At 34.3% G+C, this 20,995-nt stretch overlaps 1 protein-coding gene across 4 annotated transcripts in view; it reads left to right on the top strand.

Annotated features, from left to right (window-relative positions):
- The window catches only part of DPP10 (dipeptidyl peptidase like 10), a 1,271,598-nt gene that overhangs the window by 809,380 nt on the left and 441,223 nt on the right, over positions 1-20,995 (top strand). For all 4 annotated transcript variants that reach the window (XM_025429711.3, XM_025429705.3, XM_025429721.3 and 1 more), the window contains one exon: positions 9,269-9,383. In XM_025429711.3, the coding sequence (XP_025285496.1) occupies positions 9,269-9,383 (115 nt within the window). The remainder of the gene's footprint in view (positions 1-9,268; positions 9,384-20,995) is intronic.

Here is a 20,995-nt window from a genome sequence, read left to right as displayed (position 1 = left end):
TGATTGAGTCTGGAGTTGAACCCTTTTAATGAGGTTTTTCAATTATTTTTCCAAGCCAGAATTTCTAGATTTTTTAGAAATAATTTCTGTAGTTTTATTAATATTTATATTTGGCTTATACTGATTTCCTTTAGTTCTTTGAGCATATTTCAGACAGTTGTTTTAAGGTCTTTCTCTAGTAATTTTGAAGCCTTTGTTATTTCACAGTGCAATTCAGAAAAATTGCTTTGTTCCTTTCAGTGGACTATTTTCCCTGATTGTTTCTATTCCTTTTGCTGAAAATTGGGAATTTGAAAATATTAGCACCTCTCTCAGTCTTTATAGTCTGGCTCTGTGCAGAGGAAGATGGTCACTAACTACTACAGAGAGAAGGCTCAAGATCTTCTTAGATCTTTATGCAGCATTTGTCTTCCTTACATTTGTGTGTGCACTTTGCCCCCAAATTCCCCTGTAGATATGGATATTTTTAAATGTTTTAATTTCCCCAAAAGTTTCATCCCTGTTTTTTTCTTGAGGTCTTAGGTATTCTACTATGTTCCTCTGCCTGTCATTTTTTGTTGCCATGTTCTGCATGTCTGTTCCACATAGTTTCCATGCACCATGGAAACTATCACTGCCCACTAGGTCTTCCAACCTGAGACCCAATCTATGTAGCCATTCTCACTGATCTCCAAGTCAAGCAAGACAAAAATGAGTCCTTCTGGTAGCCCACAGACAGGTCAGAAGGTACAAACAAGTTCCATTGATTTCCTTCTATTTGAGGGAAAAAAAACTGGGATTGGGCTACGTCCTCTTGACCATGCTCCACTATGTAGGAGGCAGGAGGAAGGTAGGGAATTAAAGAATGCCATGAAATTCCTTTTTGAATGTAGTCTTGATTGGACTTGTGCTCAATTGCTGCAGATCCTTAACTGGTTTGAAGAGCGCCCACAAATTATTTCAGTCTGCAGTTGTTTACTTGATGTTTATGCGGGGAGAATGACAGCCTAGAGCTTCTTAGTCTGCCATCTTTCTCAGATCAGGGTTTTGGTTTTCATTTTGTTTTGTTTTAAATGCTATATTTTTAAGTTGTGGTTTTGAATTATAAACATGTCCAGAGTCACAGATACTCCGGCAACCCATAAATCATAATAGAAATTTAAAACTATTACTACATAATATATTGATGATAGCCATCATCTTTGTTTTCTAATTTAATGGTGGTCTATCTAGGAGTGTGTCACCAACATCATAATTATTGAGGAGAGATAAATGTCATAGTATTACTAAGATAATTGCTAGTTCTTTTATAAACAAATTAATGGTGAACAAATAAAAACAAATCAGATTAAAAAAAAAAAAAACAAAGCAAATAGCAATAAAAGATCCTATTTTGCTTATCTAACAAGCTCCCAGGTGATGGTAATGGTATTGTCTATAGTTCACAGTATGAGTAGCACTGACCCAACACTGCTTCATGTACATTGACAGCACAAAACTATAACAAGCGTAATTTTGAAGAATATATAACTTGTGATCATTTACCAAAAATATAGACTTAGCAAAGAGTCCTCTAATCAGAGAAGCATGATGAATGAGAAAATCATGAATGGCCATGAATATAATGGGAAATTTTCAGAAGTGGCAGGCATTATAAATATTAACTGCAAATTAGAAATGAGACACCATCTCTATGATTCTGTTTTTATTGATATTCTTAATATGTTGTAGGAAACTATGGCTATATCTTCTAATATTGGATCATGTTTCATAATATTTAATGATTATTTTATTAAGCCTCTGCATCTAATTCACTAAAATTTTACTTGATAAATTGTCATATATATTTATTTAAATTTAAAATTTCTTTATGTGCTATATTTTTTAGACATAGTATTGAGACAATGTAGGAACTTAATAAAATTTAGAATTTTTCCTTCTTTCAGTACACTCCAAAATGTTATAAACTGGTAAAGGAATTATCTGTTCCTTGGAGGCAGAGTCTATGGTCCTCTGTTCTGGGGGAGATCCCTAAAAATCCTCACAATTTTGTTTATTGGGCTGTTCCATTTTGTAAATGTTGTCAATTATTTTTGCTATAAAGAAAAGAAGTGCACACTCTGTTGAATTCCTAAATACCTAAGTCTGTATTTTTATGCGCACTCCACACTTTAAAAAACTCCTGTGATTCCTTTTTTCAATCCAGATTTTGCATAGTTATGTAATCTCAGCACAACTAGCACCTCATTTTTACAAAATGCTGATTGGGGTGTTCAAAGCAAATTTTTTTATTTCAATAAGGAAATCGAAACTTCTCCCCTCATTTCCCATACAAAAACTTTGTAATTTCCTGCTTTATCTTTAGTTGCATAACCTAATATTACATTGGTGGTTAGCAAACTCTTCATTAGAGTTTATGATCATTGGGGACAGTTCTTATTTTAATTTGTATTCCTAGCTGCATCTACTGTAATATCTTACACACTAAAATATTCCAGTATATTTTGTTAAATAGGATTGTTTAAAGATAATTGGCTAACTGTTGAATCCCTGTATCTCAAGGTTTTTCAAGCCAAACTCATTTAAACCTTTCTTAGGAATGATATAAAAGTATTTTTCACCATTTTGGAATGTTTCCAAGGTATCTGTAAGACTCTTAACTCTAACATGCTGTGTTGTTCTAATATCATTAAATAATATAGAACATTTGAAAGTATTTTAAATTTAATTAAGGTATTTTCTAATTATTCAGTATAAAAGTCTGGATTATTTCTAAGCTATTTATAGTTGAGAATTCGAACACACGTGTAAAGTAAAATTATTCAAATAAAAATAATACAAACTTGTGAGCTATTTAACCGAAAATGAAGTGGTGGAATGTGTTGTCCATGGTTTTGTTTTGTTTTAATTAAGGAACTTACCTGAATTCATTTAAAAAAATATTAACAGTGTGTTTTTGTGAAAACTTTAACATATCAGAGGGTTTTGAAGTAATAAGTACAGTTAGGGGATAAAATAAAAGTGAAGACCTGAGTTTTTGGATGGTTGGTATGGTTGTGTTGAGAACCAAACTAAGAATCGATGCATTAAATAATAACACTCTAAGCCCAGAAATCTAAGTTCAACCTTTTCAAGTAGCAGTAAAGATATTTTAAAGAACCTTCTCTATGATTCTCTGAAAGTAGACATGTGGTAGAAGAAAATCTATTTTTATTAAAACACACTCATATCTAATTTACAGGCATAATTTAACATGATTTTTCCCCTTGAATCTTCCTCTAAATGTTATCACTTTTTGAGACTATTTTAATATATAGACGGATCATATTTCTTCTCATGGTGCATATGGCAGTGAATACATTGCAGTTGTCTAAAGGGAAGTACAAGTGGAATATTATAAGTTTAAAAAGCCCTCAAATTTTGGTATTCTTTATTTTTTTTAAGAAAATAGAATCATTTTGCCTGTTTTCCCTTATTTCACTAAATGAAATGATATATAAATCCTGTTCGTTGCTTATGTATTTTGCTTATGATTTCTAGCACCTTTGTCTTTGCACTTGAACAAATAAAAAAATGCATTTGGATTTCAATAAACTCTGTATGTAGTGGACAACCTTGTCTTATAAATTTAACTCTTCTCTGGAAGATGATGAGTAGATAGGTAGATGCAAAATGAGTAGCTAGGTTACAGATCCATTTCCCCTCTAGCACCAACATTGTCTCTAGACAATCACAGCACTGAAAATTATCTGGAATTGTACACAGGTCTTTAAACTGATACATCTCTCCCTGGAGGGCTGATTTACAAGCAGCTTTATATATGGATTATTACCTGTTTGTCTTTGTGACTTTGAAGGTACCCTAAAGCCCATCCTGGGAATAAAATTTCCCAGCATTGACTCTGTTCTGCCTCCAGAGCATCCAGATACCTCACTGCAAACTTCTTAGCATGTTTTCTCAGGTTGCTGCACAGCTCCATACCTGTGCTGTGGACCTGGCATGTGCACTTGATTGAGTTTCAGGTGTTGGTTTGTAGGAAGTCATTGAAATGCAAAGTCAATTAGAACCACTTCCCACAGCAATAGAAATTATCAAGTTTGTTGAAGAGGAAGTTAACTTGAAGATTGGCAACTGCATTTTGGAAAGCTAGCATCAGATAAAGGAGGCTAAAAATAATCACAGTCAAATTAATCTTTAGCAAGTCGGTACATTTTAAAAGTTTGCCATTAATGTGTATTTGACTAATGGTACTGTACCTCCATCCCCGTTTGGGTTTCCATTTATTCTACTCAATTAATGGGGCAATTATTTTCTAAGCACATAATAAAAGAACCAGAGGTTGTTAAGTGGTCTAAGTAATCTAAAGTTGTCTAAGATCTCATTCTTACTTTAAGCAGATAGTAACTTTGACAGTGATATGATGGCTTTAATATACGGCTTTAAGCATTATCATCAGAACCACTGCCACCATCATCATTATCATAGCTGCTATCATTCATTCATTTATTTAAAAATTATCTATAACATACCTAGTATGTGCCAAATATTGTTCACACTGCTAGGGATATAGCAGATGAACTACCCCTAATAACACCATGAAGTTTCTATTCTGCAGAGCTGAGAAAGATAGAATGAACATTTAAATGCCTTAATATATATATATTCTTAACTAGCTTAATATATTATTATAGATACATGATTAAATAGGACATGTGATATGCCTAAAATGATAATGCTGTGAAGAAAAAAGAAAGACTAGTGAGAGGTTATAAGTGATGTGAAATGTTAGAGAAGGTGATCAAGAAAGAGGATTTGAAATGAGACTTGAATGTAGAGAGTGATCTACATTAAGTGTGTTGAGGAAGAACGTTCCAAGCAATTCATTTAATGTGAACCTTATTGTACCGAAGAGTTTTGTTTGAATAATTGGTTTTAATACTCACATTTAAAAATAATTATATTATTATTCTATTTGTTCAGCTAAAACAAACCAAAAAAAAAATCTGAGGCTCAAAACAATGCATCTTTGCAATCTCACAGCTCTTAAGTAGTAGAGGTGGATTTAGTCTATTGGTATTTTAGGCATTTTTTTCAAAGGAAGGGAAATCATATTTGGGTTGCATAATTAGGTGAAATTCCCTAGAGGAGAGCCATTAGAGGTTGTTGAATGATTGGCAGGGCCTATAAGAAGAGGCATGCTAAAGAGATTGGTTGGGGAAGAATTAGGAAGGAGGTGATGTGAAGGTTGAAACATTTGAGACATATGTGCCAAATGGTAATCAGAGCTGTTTAGGGTTGTGTTCTTTTTCAAAAGGGATCAAGCTGGATGAGGAAACTGGAGCTTGGCTATAGACAATTGTTATGCTAAATTCTGTCATTTGCATTTGATTCTTTAGATAGTATAGGGACATTAAAGGATTTTATAGAATAAAGTTACATCAGTAAAACCATGCTTTAGAAATATTGCCATGGTAATAGAATCTAAGATGGATAGAAAAGAGGGAATTATATTAGGAGCTCATTAAGTCTGCAGTTCCTAAACAAACGTGTAGCCACCTTGAGTATTGATGAGTCATCTTAAAGGAGGCACACATTCTTACATGCATCACTTTATGAACAGAAGTTTTGTTTTTTTGTTTTGTTTTGTTTTTTACTCAAATGTGTTTTACCATTTTAAAAATGGTGTATTTTCTCAGTCTGCCATGACTGGGAAAATATAAATTTATTTGAAACCATTACAGAATTTCGAATAGCTTTTATTTAATTGTGAATGTTGTTAAATAAAAAGTAATAAAGTACAACTATTATTATGCTGGGGTCCAAATCGACCTTCAATTCATTGATTTGTTTATTGATTCATGCATTTATCCTTGACATTATTTATCTTTAGAACAACATATTAAAGTGGTTAAGAGCCAGAGTTTATGGACTGGCCCATGAGATCTTCCACTTGAACAGTCAGTGGATTTTTTTTTTTTTTTTTTTTTTTTTTTTGTCAGTGGATTTTTAATTAATCTCTCTGAATCCCATTTTTCTCATCTGCAGATCTATCAAAATAATAGTAATCTCACCTGATTTTTTTAAAAGATGTTATTTATTTATTCATGAGAGGCACAGAGAGAGGTGGGGGAAGGAGCAGAGAAATAGAGGGAAAAGCAGGCTCCATGCAGGGAGCCCAGTGTGGGACTCCATCCCAGGATTCCAGGATCATGCCCTGAATCGAAGGCAGATGTTCAACCACTGAGCCACCCAGGCATCCCTCTCACCTGATTTTTATGAGGATTGTGAGATATTATGAATATAAAGTGATGAGGGAACACAGGGCTAGCTGGGGACAAAGTAGAAGCTACGGGTGGCACATTGACAGGTCCTTGAAATAGGCAGAGGGACGTTCCTCATGGATTCAATTGTCTTGATGTCACTTCTTTGCTAAGGGTAAAAGGCAATCTTAGCTGAACCCCCAGGATCCGGTAAGTCTACTTGAACATATAAAAATTCCTTTAGATATTTCCTTTATCTCTACCCCCAAGATATGTATTGGAAATCATTCTCTGAGCTCATGGCCCACCGATATGCATCTGAAGGGTCTCATGACTAAGGTTTTATTAGACAGCAATAAATGACCTCAACAATAGCTAGCCCCCTCAAGGTCCTGGAAACTTTGCTTCCAAAATTCCTTAGAAAGTATGCTATCCCCAAACCCCTCCCAACTCCCAGGTATATTATCAGCCACCCCTCATAGGCCCAGGGCAGCAGCTCTTTCTGCCCACAGGTCCGTTCCTGTGCTTTAATAAAACCATCATTTTGCATCAAAGATGTCTCAAGAATTTTACTATCTTGGTCGTCGGCTCTGGCCTTCACCCCACCAAATTTCACCTACATTCCAAAACTTCATCATAAAGTATTCAGTATAGTAAGATATCTTAAGTATTATTACTGTTAGACAACATTTGGTAGACATTACATGGTTACATCTTATTCAAAAACTGCAAAGTATACTCAAGTCATTTCTTTAATAATTTGCCTTGTATTCAAGTGTATGGTACCTGCTGATAACTAATTTGGGAAAGCATACCCTGGATGCCCCCATTAATCACTATCTTGAGACTGTAGAACTCCTGTCCTTCCTCTATATCCCCATGAAGCAAAATATACAAAAAAACATGTTGTTGAGAGTTCAAGGTCAGAGGCTCTGGAGCTGACCAAACAGGAGCATCTCCTTTGTAACAATGAGTGTCTAGATGGCAGGCCTTGGTCTCCTTTAGGGCTCTGGCCATGTAGGGAGGGAGAGGCAACAGATAGTTGCTAAGATAAGCTGTTGTGGTATAAAAACATGCTGCATGTAGATCCCAGCAGTGTATGCTTGTCTAGTTGGCCATTCCTGGATTTCCTATATGTAAGTTTCCCCAATAAACCTAAGTCTCTTATCACTGTCTCTGGGTCTTGTCTTTGACCTTATGGGACCATCACTCACCCTAGGTTTAGAGTCTGTTGATGTGCAGCTGCATATCAAGGAACAGGGAATCAAGATCAGAATCAGTAGATTTAAAATTATAATTTATCTTGATTCTTTTTTTGAAGTGAGACATCAGTTGTAATTGCTTATGCATTTGACCCTTGAACAATGTGGAGGCTAAGGACACCAACCCCAGCATAGTCACAAACCCATTTATAACTTTTAATTCCCAGAACATAGCTATTTATAGCCTACTGTTGACCAGAAGCCTTACCAGTAACAATAAATAGTTAATTGATGCATATTTTGTTATATGTACTATATACAGTATTCTTAGAATAAAGTAAGCTTGAGAAAAGAAAATGTCGTTAAGAAAATAATAAGGAAGAGAAAACACATTTATAGTACTAGACTATAAATATCCATGTTTTTAAGTGGACTTACACAGGTCACATATCAATGGAGATTCTAACCAAAATGCAAGAGAAATAGAGATATTGGATAATGAGCATTAATAAGCCTGAAAAATAAGTATGAAGACAGTTATGTTAAAAAGAGAGTAGAATTGACTGCTGCTGGATTTGGTTCATCAGACTGAAAGACAAAGCAGTTGATCTGAGAAAGGGAAAAACAAGAACAAAAAGAACAAAATACCTTCCATGCATGTTCTGTTCTTGCATTTATTTAGGATCTTGTTCTGTATGTCCAAAGTGTTTATGGAAGAATTGAATATCAACATCACTGTATGAAAATTTGCTCAATGTTTTAATCTGTGAGTCACAGGAATCCTTTTCTAATTTATTAAATGTTTGCTATTCTATTTATCTTTGTTTAAAGCAGGGCTGCTCTATGGCTTGTTGAGTGATTTGTGCACACACAAGGAGCTGGATACCTTTATGTTTTGTTTCATTTGTCTTCAAATCATTTAGCTAGTTTTGAATAAAGGCTTTGTTGGGAAGGAGGAAAAGAAGCTGGAAGATGGGGTAAAAAGAAAGAAAGGAGAGATTCAGTGTTTTTTAAACTTCATTGCAAAGAAAATCTGGCATTCATTTTAATTCAGTGTGGTGTTTGCTTTGCTTTGGTGAATTATGCTCACACATTTCTAGTCAACAGGGTAGAACACAGATCATCTGAAAAATGAAAAGCTTTACTCTATGTATTGTGAGAGATGTTCGAGTTTATCCTTCTCCATCAATCTTATCTCCTTGCCAATATTAGGCATGCTGCCTAGGGAGAGGATGCTATCAACCATTGATATAGAAGCACTCATTTAATTTAGTTACTACATCCTGTTGATTTTTATGAGTGGTGGGGGAGCTGTTTAAAAAGGACCTGTTGTGTTGACAGATGTGCCCTGCTCTGCAGCATGGGGCATTTTGAATGATTTTCCCATCTCAAATCTTTTTCCCCACTAGCCAGTGAGAAAAGTAGTCCACAGTGCTTAGGAAATATTTGTATCTAAATCTTTATTGTAGGTTCTATTGTAGTAAGAAAAAATGTAAGTAGGTACACTTTATTTCCATAATTATGTTGCAGAGTATTTTGGCTATTGTCCTAGTGTTTAAAGTCAATGCATTTTAACACCATCTATATCTTGGACAGCAGGCAAAAAGCTCTGTTGGTTTATCTCTTAGAGAAAAGAGATTACCCCCCAAAAGATAGCCATTTATAATATATGCACCTTAGAATAATTAAGTGAGCTGCTGAAGAGGAAAAGGATCCTAATCAGCTTTCACACTGCGATTGTGCCATGCACTGAATCATTCCTTTATGAATACATTTCTTTTGGAGCATGTATAATTATGAACCTTTTTATTTTTTCTATCTCGGTAGGAACTGGGAAGTAACAGCCCTCCACAGAGAAACTGGAAGGGAATTGCTATTGCCCTGCTGGTGATTTTAGTTGTATGCTCACTCATCACTATGTCAGTCATCCTCTTAACCCCAGGTAATCTGTCTTTATTCCTCTCTTATGATGGTATTGCGGATGATAATTTCACATTCAAATGCCTTAAGAGGGTAGCCATATGTGGTATCTGAAGACACATTAGCATTGGTTGGAATAAAAAAAATGCATAACCAGACATTTTGCAAATGGCACAGTAATTTTGTGGTTCAACTCTCATGTAAGATATTTTTGGAAAATGAATTGTAAAATATATACATTGAGAATGCCAAAGAGATGTTTAGTCTCCATTGCTGCTTGGAGACTTACTATGTTAGTCGGTTAATAAATTCCGGGGAATTTTGACTTTTATTGTGCATTGAAGATAAGGGAGTAGAGTCTGGAAATCCCCATATGGAGGTGATAGCTCAAGTGTAATGAGGGTGGTGAGGGAGCATTTGAGAGACAGTGAGAGTTTGATCAAAAGAGAGTGAGCTAAGCCTGTACATGCTTGTTTCCTCTATTTCTTTCTTTTCTTAAAGTTTTAATATTCCCAGTCTCCCCTTTGTCTAAAGAACATCGCCAAATTGCCCTTGCAATGATCTTTAAACTGTGTCCTTTATATTAAGGAGTTTAACACTAATATATAAATTAGCAGTAGGCTTAATTCTTCTTTGGGGATTATTTCAGTACCCAGAAGTTTTACTGCTCTTTAGTAGGTGCTAATATTGGAAGACAGACAAAGGCTTCTGACTTTTAAAAACTCCCCAAAATGTCTTCTGGGAACAAATGCATTTGGCATGCTGCTACGCCCACCCAACTAGCTTCCTCAAAGACTGGACACCCATAGATTGCTCAGGAGTCTAAAAAGTCATTTCTAGGATAGGATTAAGCTATTCCCCATATCAACTGATATAATGAAGCTACAGCCTATAGTTGAATAATATGTATTTACACTTCAGTTCTTGCCCCACTTTTGTTATTTACAAGCCCTTAAACAGGTTGAACTTATTTTCCTATGAACAAAATGGGATTAACAATAATAGCTCTCTTTCAGAGTTAGTCAACTAATTATAGTGACTAATTATACAAATGACAATATCAATTGTTCCAATGTGGCACTTTGTGAAATGTATCATCTCTGTAAAAATATTGTTTTAAAAATGTGTAAATTGCCAAAAATAGTTTGTAATTATGATTTAACATGAAGAGATTGAATATGAAATTAAGGGAATCAGGAGGAAGGAAAGGGGAGAGAAAGAGAATTAGAAAAGATAAAAAGGAAAGAAAGGGAAGGAAAGAAAAGAAAAGAAAGAAAAAACTTCCTTGATAAGAAATGACTTATCCAGCATTCTCTGTAGGAACCCTGTCTTAACTGTCTCCTATGTACATTTGTCATACAGCCTAACTGAGCAATGTGATGGCTCTAAGTTGCTGAAGAATGCCAAGAATCATTGTTAAAGGAAGATAAGCATATATTCAACATAGTGTTCCGCTTAAGGAATTTTATTTTAATTATTAAAAAAATGAATGGCTTGGGTATACTGCATTCTACTGGGGACTGTTAAACAAATGGAGAAATCGATGCCCTGATGCCCGTGTGTATATTTCTCTTCATCTTTCTTTCATCTGATTATAGTAACTTTTCCCACTGTTTCATTCTCTCAGATTTTCTTGTTACCCTCTGAAGCCATCATAATACTTTGGGGTCTTTTGGGTATTTGGTATCACAAGGTCTTATAGAGTTGGCCATTGACTAAATTAAACTTCCTCTACCCAGCTATTTCCATGTTGTCCAATATAAAAAGAGAGTATGATTGGAATCACTTTGTTATGCACTTATTCACTTATTAATACAAGGACTTTTGGCAAGACACACCTTGGTTTGGGTTCCGAATCTATAATTTCCTGGTTTTCTGAAATTGGCCAATTATTTAACCTGTTCATTGTTTCATTCAGCTGTAAAATGGGTACAACATATAGTGCCAAATTTCCACTGTTATTACGAGGGACAGATGACATGAAATAATTCAAGTGTTTGGTATAGTGTCTAGCCCTGCTGTTCCTATTCCTTTTATTATTGCTATTATTCAGTACTTACTGACCACCAGACACAATGCCCAATCCTGTGTTACTTGAGGGAGATTTCTAAGAAAAAACATAAAGTCTCTTCAGAATATATATCTGTGATTGCAATTTTGGATTATGGCAGATAGAAAAGAACTAAATATTTAATCTGGAGTGAGCCTTTCAGTGGTCTGTTGGTTCATTCATCAATAAATAATTATAGAATTCTTACTACATTCTAGTTGCTATGGGTTATTGGTCTTGCTTTCTCCTATTTTATATCCATCACCTCAAATCCCTTTTCCCTAATGACATAAACACTTAATGACCACACATCCTAAACCCAAAGACTTAATTTCATGTGAATTAGTCATATCAATGGACGTATCAATAATTATATAGATTTATAGTTTAAGTGCATTTGACATACTACATGTTCAGAGGTCTCTGGTTTTTACTGTTATTTTTTCAAGAATATTATGATATGAAAAATAAAGGTTGGTATGTTGGAGTGGAAAAAGTGTTGCTAAGGGAAACAGTTAAACTGCATTGTGCATTCTTGGTGTGTAAACTCAAAGCCAGTGGAAACTTAGGAAATTCTAGAAATTGATGAAGTAGGTAGGTGTAATGAGAGTAGTTAGGAGTTTACTTGAGTTATGAACAAGCAAATACCAGCCTGGTTACATGGCCTTCATGGTGGGCTTAAACTGAGTAGCATAGTGAAATAAGGCCAGGAGACTGCAGCCTAAGACTTACATCATAAGTCTGGAAGCATTCGTAGAAGGTATGTAGTCTTGACTCCCTCATGAAATATGAAAACACCTGAGATTGCTTAATCTAGAAAATATATCGAGACCATTAGTGTAGACTTTTCACTTAGCTGGTGTGTGTGCCTCTGCATGTCTGTGGTCAGACTCTAGTGCTCTAACCACACCATGTCTTCTTCTGACTCTCAGGTTTAAGACTCCTCAGCTGGGCTGGAAGAGCCCCACAGAGGAAAACCTCCAACTAGAAAGATAATATACTATACCCCCTTCTGTTGTTACCTTTGTCCACCAGTAGTCTCTAAGGCCAACTTACAACTACTAAGGCAGATGGAAACTTTTAACCAGGGAGGGGAATCCATGTCCTAAGGAGAAACTTCTGATCCAGAAATTTTCAGCAAAACACTAGACCTTGAAGACTAAGGGCTGACTCTAGAACAATCCTTCCAATAAGGGTGGGGTCAGAAATCTATATGCCTTTAAAAATTATTTTATTTATTAATAGAGAGAGAGAGAGAGAGAGAGAGAGAGAGAGAGCATGGGAAGGAGCAGAGGGAGAGGGAAAAGCAGGTTCCTGCTGACTGCGAAGTCCCATGTGGGGCTTGATCTCACAACCTTGAGATCATGATCTGAGCCAAAACCAAACCAAGTGTAGGATACTTAGCCAACTGAGCCACCTCGGTTCCCCTCCATATACTTTTTGTAGCTATAAAATAACCTTAGGCAAATCACTTACCTCATTTGACATCAAGTGTTTCATTGAAGAAGGACATCTTTAGTTTAGTAGACTATGAAGTGATCTTTTGAAGTTTATTACAGTTCAAATATCTATGATCTAATATAATATCAATAATAATAGCAATAATTATGTCTTTTTTGGTAACAAATGTAGCAACAGATTAAATCTGGTGAATTCTTACAGTCTCTTCTATTTTGAAAATATATTTAATGGATTTTTTTTGGGGGGGAGGCAGAGGGAAGAAAGCATATAAAAAGTTATCTAGTCTAAGAAATGATTTAGAAACTGTTTTGCTCAAAATAGCATCACATTTTGGAGGTAAGTGCTAAGGAATGCAAGCCTATAACCAGAGAAACACATGTTCATTGTAATTTTGGTTTGATTGCAAATTTTATTATAGCAGTAATTTGACACAGGTGTCTTAATTTCCAAGATTGTCAGCAACTTCCCTGCCTGGTGAAGAGAAGTCCTAATTATTTTTGAAGAGTGGGTTAACCATTCAAGTATTTCTTTAATAAGTAACTATTTTTGAAAAGAACAAATTATTCACTTCATTTTTTTATTAAAGGGCAGACTTATTTAGATGCATTGATCAAGCTTACATATTTTTTTTGTTTGAACTGAATCAGCTTAGAGCATCCACATTTATTTTCAGAATATGTAACTATAAGATTAATACTTACACTCTACAAATTAGAAACTAGTCTTGCATAGCCATGCATTCACTTTACAGTCTCATATTTTTATTGAACATGTAGAATGAGAATGGTCATGGTCTGGAAATATTTCATGCAGAATGTAGTTATCCATTTTGATCTGTTTTGAGAGGAGAGACATATTTTATGAGTTAGAATGTAGTAGGTGAAGAATATTCGTTAAGCTTTGAATTTGGTTGCCATATTGAGATAGCCACTGGTGTGGACTGTGTGTAGTAACCAATTTTTAGCAACAGTGGCCTGTTGCCCTTTGATTGGTGTCTGTAATCACCCAGTGTCAAAACAGCATCATTGGAATAATTTACTACCATGGCTGACTAAAATCATAAGGCACTGAATTTATGCCTTTATCATTAGCTTTAGCTCCTTCAACAATTTCCCAATCCTTTAGTACCCTCTTTAGGTGAGCATCTTGGGCTGGTCTTTGCAGGTCTATCAGAGCATAAAAGAAAAGAAGCATTCATATATAAGTCATCGGCATTCGTGTGTAAGCCATCAGGACTCTGCTAGATCCCACTTAAACAAGAATTTAATAGGGATGGTCTAGTTTCACTATATGCATGACTTTATTTTCACTTCTAAAAGTATTTCTAATAATAAGAATTTTACACTAGTTTCAGATGTCATGTTGGGAAAGAATTACACATGTTGAGATTACCACTGTGGTGTTAATAGTTAGGTAAATCTTTATGTCAGGTAAGGATTTGATCCATGAAATTATGCTCAAACCATTCAGTAGAGCCAAGATTTAAAACTAAGCAAGTGGAGGGAACCAGAGAGATTTTGGCAGCCTTAAATCCAGAAAAATAAAAAAGAAACTAGAAGCTAATACTTAAGGACATGTATCTGTCTTTGAAGAAATGCCCACTTCCATCTATTTTTCAAAGAGAGTGTATCATCCTATCATTTATTCCTCATGAGACACCAGGTCAAAGAAAAGGCAGTTTTCTAGGTAATACAGCTAAGGCCAGGAGAATTTGGATGACTGAGGTGCCTAATTTGTGAAGAAAGTATTGCAGAGTGAGTGATTACATTGACCTTCACATCAGACTGACTTGAGTTCATGCCCTAGTCTTGATAGGTGCTTGAAAATAAGACTTTGAAGTAAAGGATACTTTCTTCCTGTTGTCTTACACACCAGGTTTTTAAATAAAGAATGGTTTGACCCTTTGAAAAGAGGCTTACAAAAGATTAATCTGTTCCTGTTTATGAAAAAAAATAATTTTCTAGAAAGCATTTGATAAAATTAAATATTTTATTGGAATGGTGACAGCTGATTAGTTATTGTTATGCAAAAACTCAAAATGAATTTATTCTCATTACTATTATGTTCTACCAAAACAATCGCTCCTGGTGATAGTTAGTTAAAATGTCATGTTATATTATGTTGCAAGCAATCTCTTGGCAGCTGCAATTTAAAAGGTGTCATTTAAGCATCTGACCTGTGTTTTAAAATGTCAAAGCAACAATTAAACCATCCCATAATGCTTTTATGAAAGGGAAATAATGTTTTACAGATTTTAAGATTAGCATTACTCACTTGTAAACATCAACATCAACCAAGATGCAAATTGTTTATTTTGTTGAATTAAAAAAAGGAGATATGTTGTATTGATAGGCATAAGCTAAATTGTCTCTGCTTGTTTTCCCAAGAACAGCACAGATGAACCCATTTGAATATAATATTACCCAGGCATAATCAGGTTGCCAAAGTGAAAACAATGACAGATTCTAACAGTTACCCCCTGGATAACATGGCTTATTGTTGCTTTCCTAGTAGATTTCTCTCTCATGTTGAATGAAAAATAATTTTCTCTGACATCAATAAGTAGGAGTGTTATATTTTTGTGTCTTTGCTTTACAGTTACATTTACATTTAAGTGAAATCTGATTACTTATTCTCATCTTTTTGTGTTGTCTAATCAGATAAATACTGGATTTAGTTTATATTCTCGGTTTTATAAGTCAGAAAACAATCTGTTTTAATAAGTAACATTTATTAGCTGCTTATTACAAGTTAGATATTGTGCTAAGTGCTTTGCACACACTATTTTATGTATCCTTACAACACTAATGTGAAATAGATACTGTTAATTTATGCATATTCTACATTATTCAGTTGAGTCGTACAAGTTAAAGTAAATTATCTGTCACAGCACTGGAACATGGAAAAGCTGGATCACTATTTCAGGGCTTTTTGACTCTAGCATATGTCTTAACCCTTGAAATATAGGGCAAGATATATCATTGCACCCATGGAAAATATGGATAAGAAACATGTCAAAAAAATGAGCTCTGCTTCATTCTGACCCTGATAGTTTTAATAAGTGAGTTGATTTTTTCTTCTTTAAACGGGATGTATAACAGAGAAGGAATAAGCTGAGGTACATAAAGGATAAATGGGAAAGGAGTGGCAGCAGTGGGCATTTGAAAATTATGCATATAAATTCTGTATGAATTTTTATTTCAGCTATTATGTTTTTTTGAAACCTTATATACCCATGATAAAATATAAGGACACACTTACTTTTCTAAACCACATCGTACAAAAATTATTTATATTTCACTGTACAGCTTTAAATATTTTGTCATATTTTTTCTTTGAAATATAAATTTAAAAAAATATGAGAGCCTGGTCTCTAAAAATCGGCGGCGAGGGCGGGGTGAACCAAGGCAGCTTGACCCTTGAGATCAAAGTTTCCTTAAAAGTGGGAGTTGAATTCAACTGTCTGTCCTCCTGCCAGAAGAAAGAAGAAAGCTTTTAACATACATTTGTCCCCAGTGTTTGTGGGAATGGGGTATTTTAGTATGCAGTGATTTTCCAGGAAATTTATCATCCAGTTCCTTGTCTTTGAACTGTAACTTAAGGCATCCCATTCTGGAGTTCATTCATTAGGTGTAAGAGGAGACTCTATCTGTAAAAACAAATGAAAGAAAGACAAAAAACTTAATTAAATAGCTCTTTAAACTAAATAATATCCTACTTTCTGCCATTGTTCTGGAAAATGAAATTTTAGCGGGAACAATTTCAATGAACGTTCGTTGCTTTGGCCTGTTTTCCACAATATTTCTCTTGGTCTAAGATTATTCTACGGAGTGTAAAGCCCAGTTGAATAAACTCTAGAAAAACTGGAATCATTTACATAAGACTTGGGAAACATCTTTATTTACACAGAAGACTCTTTCTTAAATTTGTGCCTCACAATTTGCTTTTGCATATGGGATAACATATCTGCAATCCTAGATTCAGAGCTTACCTTGTTTCTCCTGGGGCATCACCTGTGATTATATAACAAGGAAGAAAAAACAGTAAATTTACTTTTTTATATAGAGTATAGTTCAACATTTACGAGTCTAGTTACTCTGATCACCTTATCTTTTCCAATCATATTCATTATCTTTATTCTCTGACTCAAAGCTCTGTGTTGAGAACAATTTTCATCTTATTAAAATGCAATTCACAGAGTACCTGGCTGATCCAGGCAGTAGAGCATGCAACTCTTAATCTCAGGGTCATGAGTTTAAGCCCCATGTTGGACATGGAGCCTACTAAAAACATGAAATTTTAAAGTAATGATCAAGTGTACATTTAGTATATTCACTACCTCTAGTTGCAAAGTATTTTTTTAATTTTTATTTATTTATGATAGTCACAGAGAGAGAGAGAGAGAGAGAGAGAGAAAGAGAGAGGCGCAGAGACATAGGCAGAGGGAGAAGCAGGCTCCATGCACCAGGAGCCCGATATGGGATTCGATCCTGGGTCTCCAGGATAGCGCCCTGGGCCAAAGGCAGGCACTAAACCACTGCGCCACCCAGGGATCCCGCAAAGTATTTGTGTCATCCCAAAAAGAAACCTTATGCCCTGTCACTCCCAGTTAATACCCATTCTCCTCTTTCTCCTGGCAATCACCAGTTTGCTCTTGGACTCTACAGATTTGCCTATGTAAATATTTCATGTAAGTGTGACCAAACAATATGTGAAAGTTTTGTGTCTGACTTTTTTTTTTTTGTGTGTGTGTGTCTGACTTTTTTGACTTGATATAATGTTATAGAGGTTCATACATATTGTTGGATCTTAGTACTTCATTCCTTTTTCTTGCTAAATAGTATTCCATTGTACATATGTACCACAGTTTGTCTATCCTTATATCCATTGGTGGAAATTTGGGTTGGTTTCACCTTTTGGCTATTGAGAATAATGCTATTATCAACGTGTGTACCTGTATTTTTTGAGTCCTATTTTTCCATGTTTAGGGGTATATAACTAGGAATAGAAAGAAAAAAGAATCATAGGTTTTTTTTTTTTAATCATATGTTTTTTGAGGAAAAGCCAAACTATTTTGCATAGCACTGGAACCATCTCACATTTCCAACAGCAATATACATGTATTCTAGTTACTCCACATTCTCCCCAACACATGTTACTATTTTTTTTTTTTTTTAATGATAGTCATCCAAGAGATGTGAAGTCATCTCATTTGGCTTTTATTTGCATTTCCATAATGTTAGTGATGTTGAGCATCTTCTCATGTGCTTATTGGCCATTTGTATATCTTCTTTGAAGAAACATCTATTTAAGTCCTTTGCTAATGTTTTAATTGGGTTGTTGGTTTCACTGTTGTTGAGTTGTACAAGTTCTATATTCTGGATATAATCTCCTGCCAGATATATGGTTTTCACATACTTTCTGCTATTCTGTAGATTGTCTTCACTTTTTTGATAGCGACCTTTGATGCACAAATTTCTTAATTTGGATGGAGTACAGTTTATTTTGCTGTTGTTGCTCATACTTTTAGTATCATATCTAAGAATCCATTGCTAAATCCAAGTCCTAAGGATTTACCAGTATGTTTTTTTAAAGAGAGTTATAGTTTTGCCATATCTGTTTTAGATCATTGATTGAATTTGGGTTAATTTTGTTATATGCTGTGAGGTAAGGAATCCAACTCCAGTTTTCTTTTTTAAAGATTTTATTTATTTATTCATGAGACACACAGAGAGAAAGGCAGAAACACAGGCAGAGGGAGAAGCAGGCTTCACGCAGGAAGTCCCACGTGGGACTCGATCCCGGGTCTCCAGGATTAGGCCCTGGGCTGAAGGCGGCGCTAAACCACTGAGCCACCCAGGCTGCCCACCAACTCCAGTTTTTATATAACTTAGGTTTCTATTACCATCATTTGTTGAAAAGACTATTTCCATTTTATGGTTTTTCAACCTTGTTGATTATCATGGATCACATATACTATGGATTTATTTAAGGATATGTAATTTTCATATATTGTTCTATGTATCTATCCTTGTGCCAGCATCACACTATTTTGGTTACTGTAGCTTTGTGTAAGTTTTGAAATGAGAAAGTATGAATGATCAAACTTTTTAAAATATTGTTTTACTATTTAGAGCGCCTTGCAATTCCATATGAATTCAAAGATCAGCTTTTTAATTTTTGCAAAAATAGGCAGTTGGAGTTTTGATAATGGTTGCATTGAATATGTGGAATCACTTTGGGTAATATTGCTGTCTTAAAAGTATTAGTCTTCCAAGTGATAAACACAAATTGTCCTTCTATTTATTTATGTCTATGATTTATTTCAGTAATACTGGAATTTCTTTTCAGTTTTAAACATACAAGTCTTAAAAAAAATAAAAAAAAATAAACATACAAGTCTTTAATTCTTGGTGAAACTTATTCTAAGTATTTTATTCTTTTGGGTGTTACAATAAAGATAATTGTTTTTTTTTTCAGTATCCCTTATTTTTGGATTGTTCAATACTGTTGTATATAAATACAACAAATTGTCAAGTGTAGGTTGTATATCCTTTAAACTGTACTGAATTCACTTATTAGGTCTAGTAGTTATTGAAGATTCTTTGGGCTTTTCTATAAATATAGTTTTATTTATTCCTTTCTAAATTCACTTCCTTTTATTTCTTTATCTTACCTAATTATTCTGGCTAGCTTCTAGTATCGTGTTGAATAGCAGTGGTGAAAATGAGATCCTTTTCTCATTTCTGATCATAGCAGTAAAGCTTTCAGTTTTTCACCATGGACTATTGTCTTAGTGTTCTTAATAGATGACCTATTGAGCAGGTTGAGAAAGTTTCCTTCTATTCCTGGATTATTTTTAAAAGAATGCTTTTATAAGTAAAGAGTGATGGATTTTGCTAAATGCATTTTATCATCAATTGGGATGAATATGTGTTTCTCTTTCTCTCTTTTCTATTAATGTGTTGTTATTTTGGTTGATTTTCTTTTGTTGAGCTACACTTACTATTTCTAGGGTAATTCTCTGTCCTTAATGGTGCATAATCCTTTTGATATGCTGACAGATTTGACTAATTAACTAAAAACAACCAAGAAAACATTCTGCCATTCTCTGCTAGTATTGCATTGAGTATTTTTGCACTTATATTTATAAGGAATATTGATAAGTGGTCTTTTCTTGTGTTATCTTTATCTAGATTTAGATCAGGATAATTCTAACTTTATAGAATGAATCAACAAGTGTTCCCTCTTTTTTTGGTCTTTGGAAGAGTTTGAGAAGCATTAGTGTTAATTTTTTTAATGTTTTGTAGAATTCACAAGCAAAGCCATATGCTCCTGTATATTTCTTTATTGGAAAGTTTTTCATTACTAATTTAATTTCTTTTTTTTAATTAAATTTTGTTACCTGTTATAAATCTATGCAGAGTTTCTCTTTCCTATTAGGTCTGTCTGGTAGTTTGTGTGTTTCTAGAAATATGCCCATTTTATCTAGGTTATCTAATTTGTTGGCATACAGTTGTTGATTGTATTTTATAGCAATCCTTTTCATTTCTGTAAAATTTGTGGTAATGTTCTCAGTTCTGTATCTGATTTATTACTTGCATGTTCTTTTTTTTATTCTTAGCTAAAGGTTTGTCAATTTTGTTTATCCTTTTAAATAAACAACTTTTGATTTTGTTGAATCTCTCCATTCTTTTGCTCTTTTTTCCTACTTTATAGATAAAGCTAAGTTACTGATTTCATTTCTTTCTTTTTTAATGGAGATGTTAATAGCTATTAAAAATCCTTTAAGTAATGCTTTCATTGCATCCCATAAGTTTTCATATGCTGCCTTCTCATTTTCATTTGCTCCAATGTATTTCCAAATTTCCCTTGTGATGTCTTCCTTGAAATATTTCCTCTTAATAGTGTGTTGTTTAATTTCCTTATATAGATTAATTGTCTAGTTTTCTGTTGCTTATTTCTACCTCCATTCCAGGGTATTCAGAGAAGACACTTTGAATGATTGGTATTTTCAACTTATTGAGACCTTTTCTGTGGATTAAGATATGTTGTATCTTGGAGAGTATTTCATGTACTTGAAAAGAATGTATTCTACTGTGTTTGGGTGGAATGTTTTATAT

Source organism: Canis lupus, chromosome 19, assembly GCF_003254725.2.
Source record: "Canis lupus dingo isolate Sandy chromosome 19, ASM325472v2, whole genome shotgun sequence".
NCBI lineage: Eukaryota > Metazoa > Chordata > Mammalia > Carnivora > Canidae > Canis > Canis lupus.
Note: the sequence above shows the minus strand (reverse complement) of the source record. Positions and strands in the feature narration are given on the sequence as shown.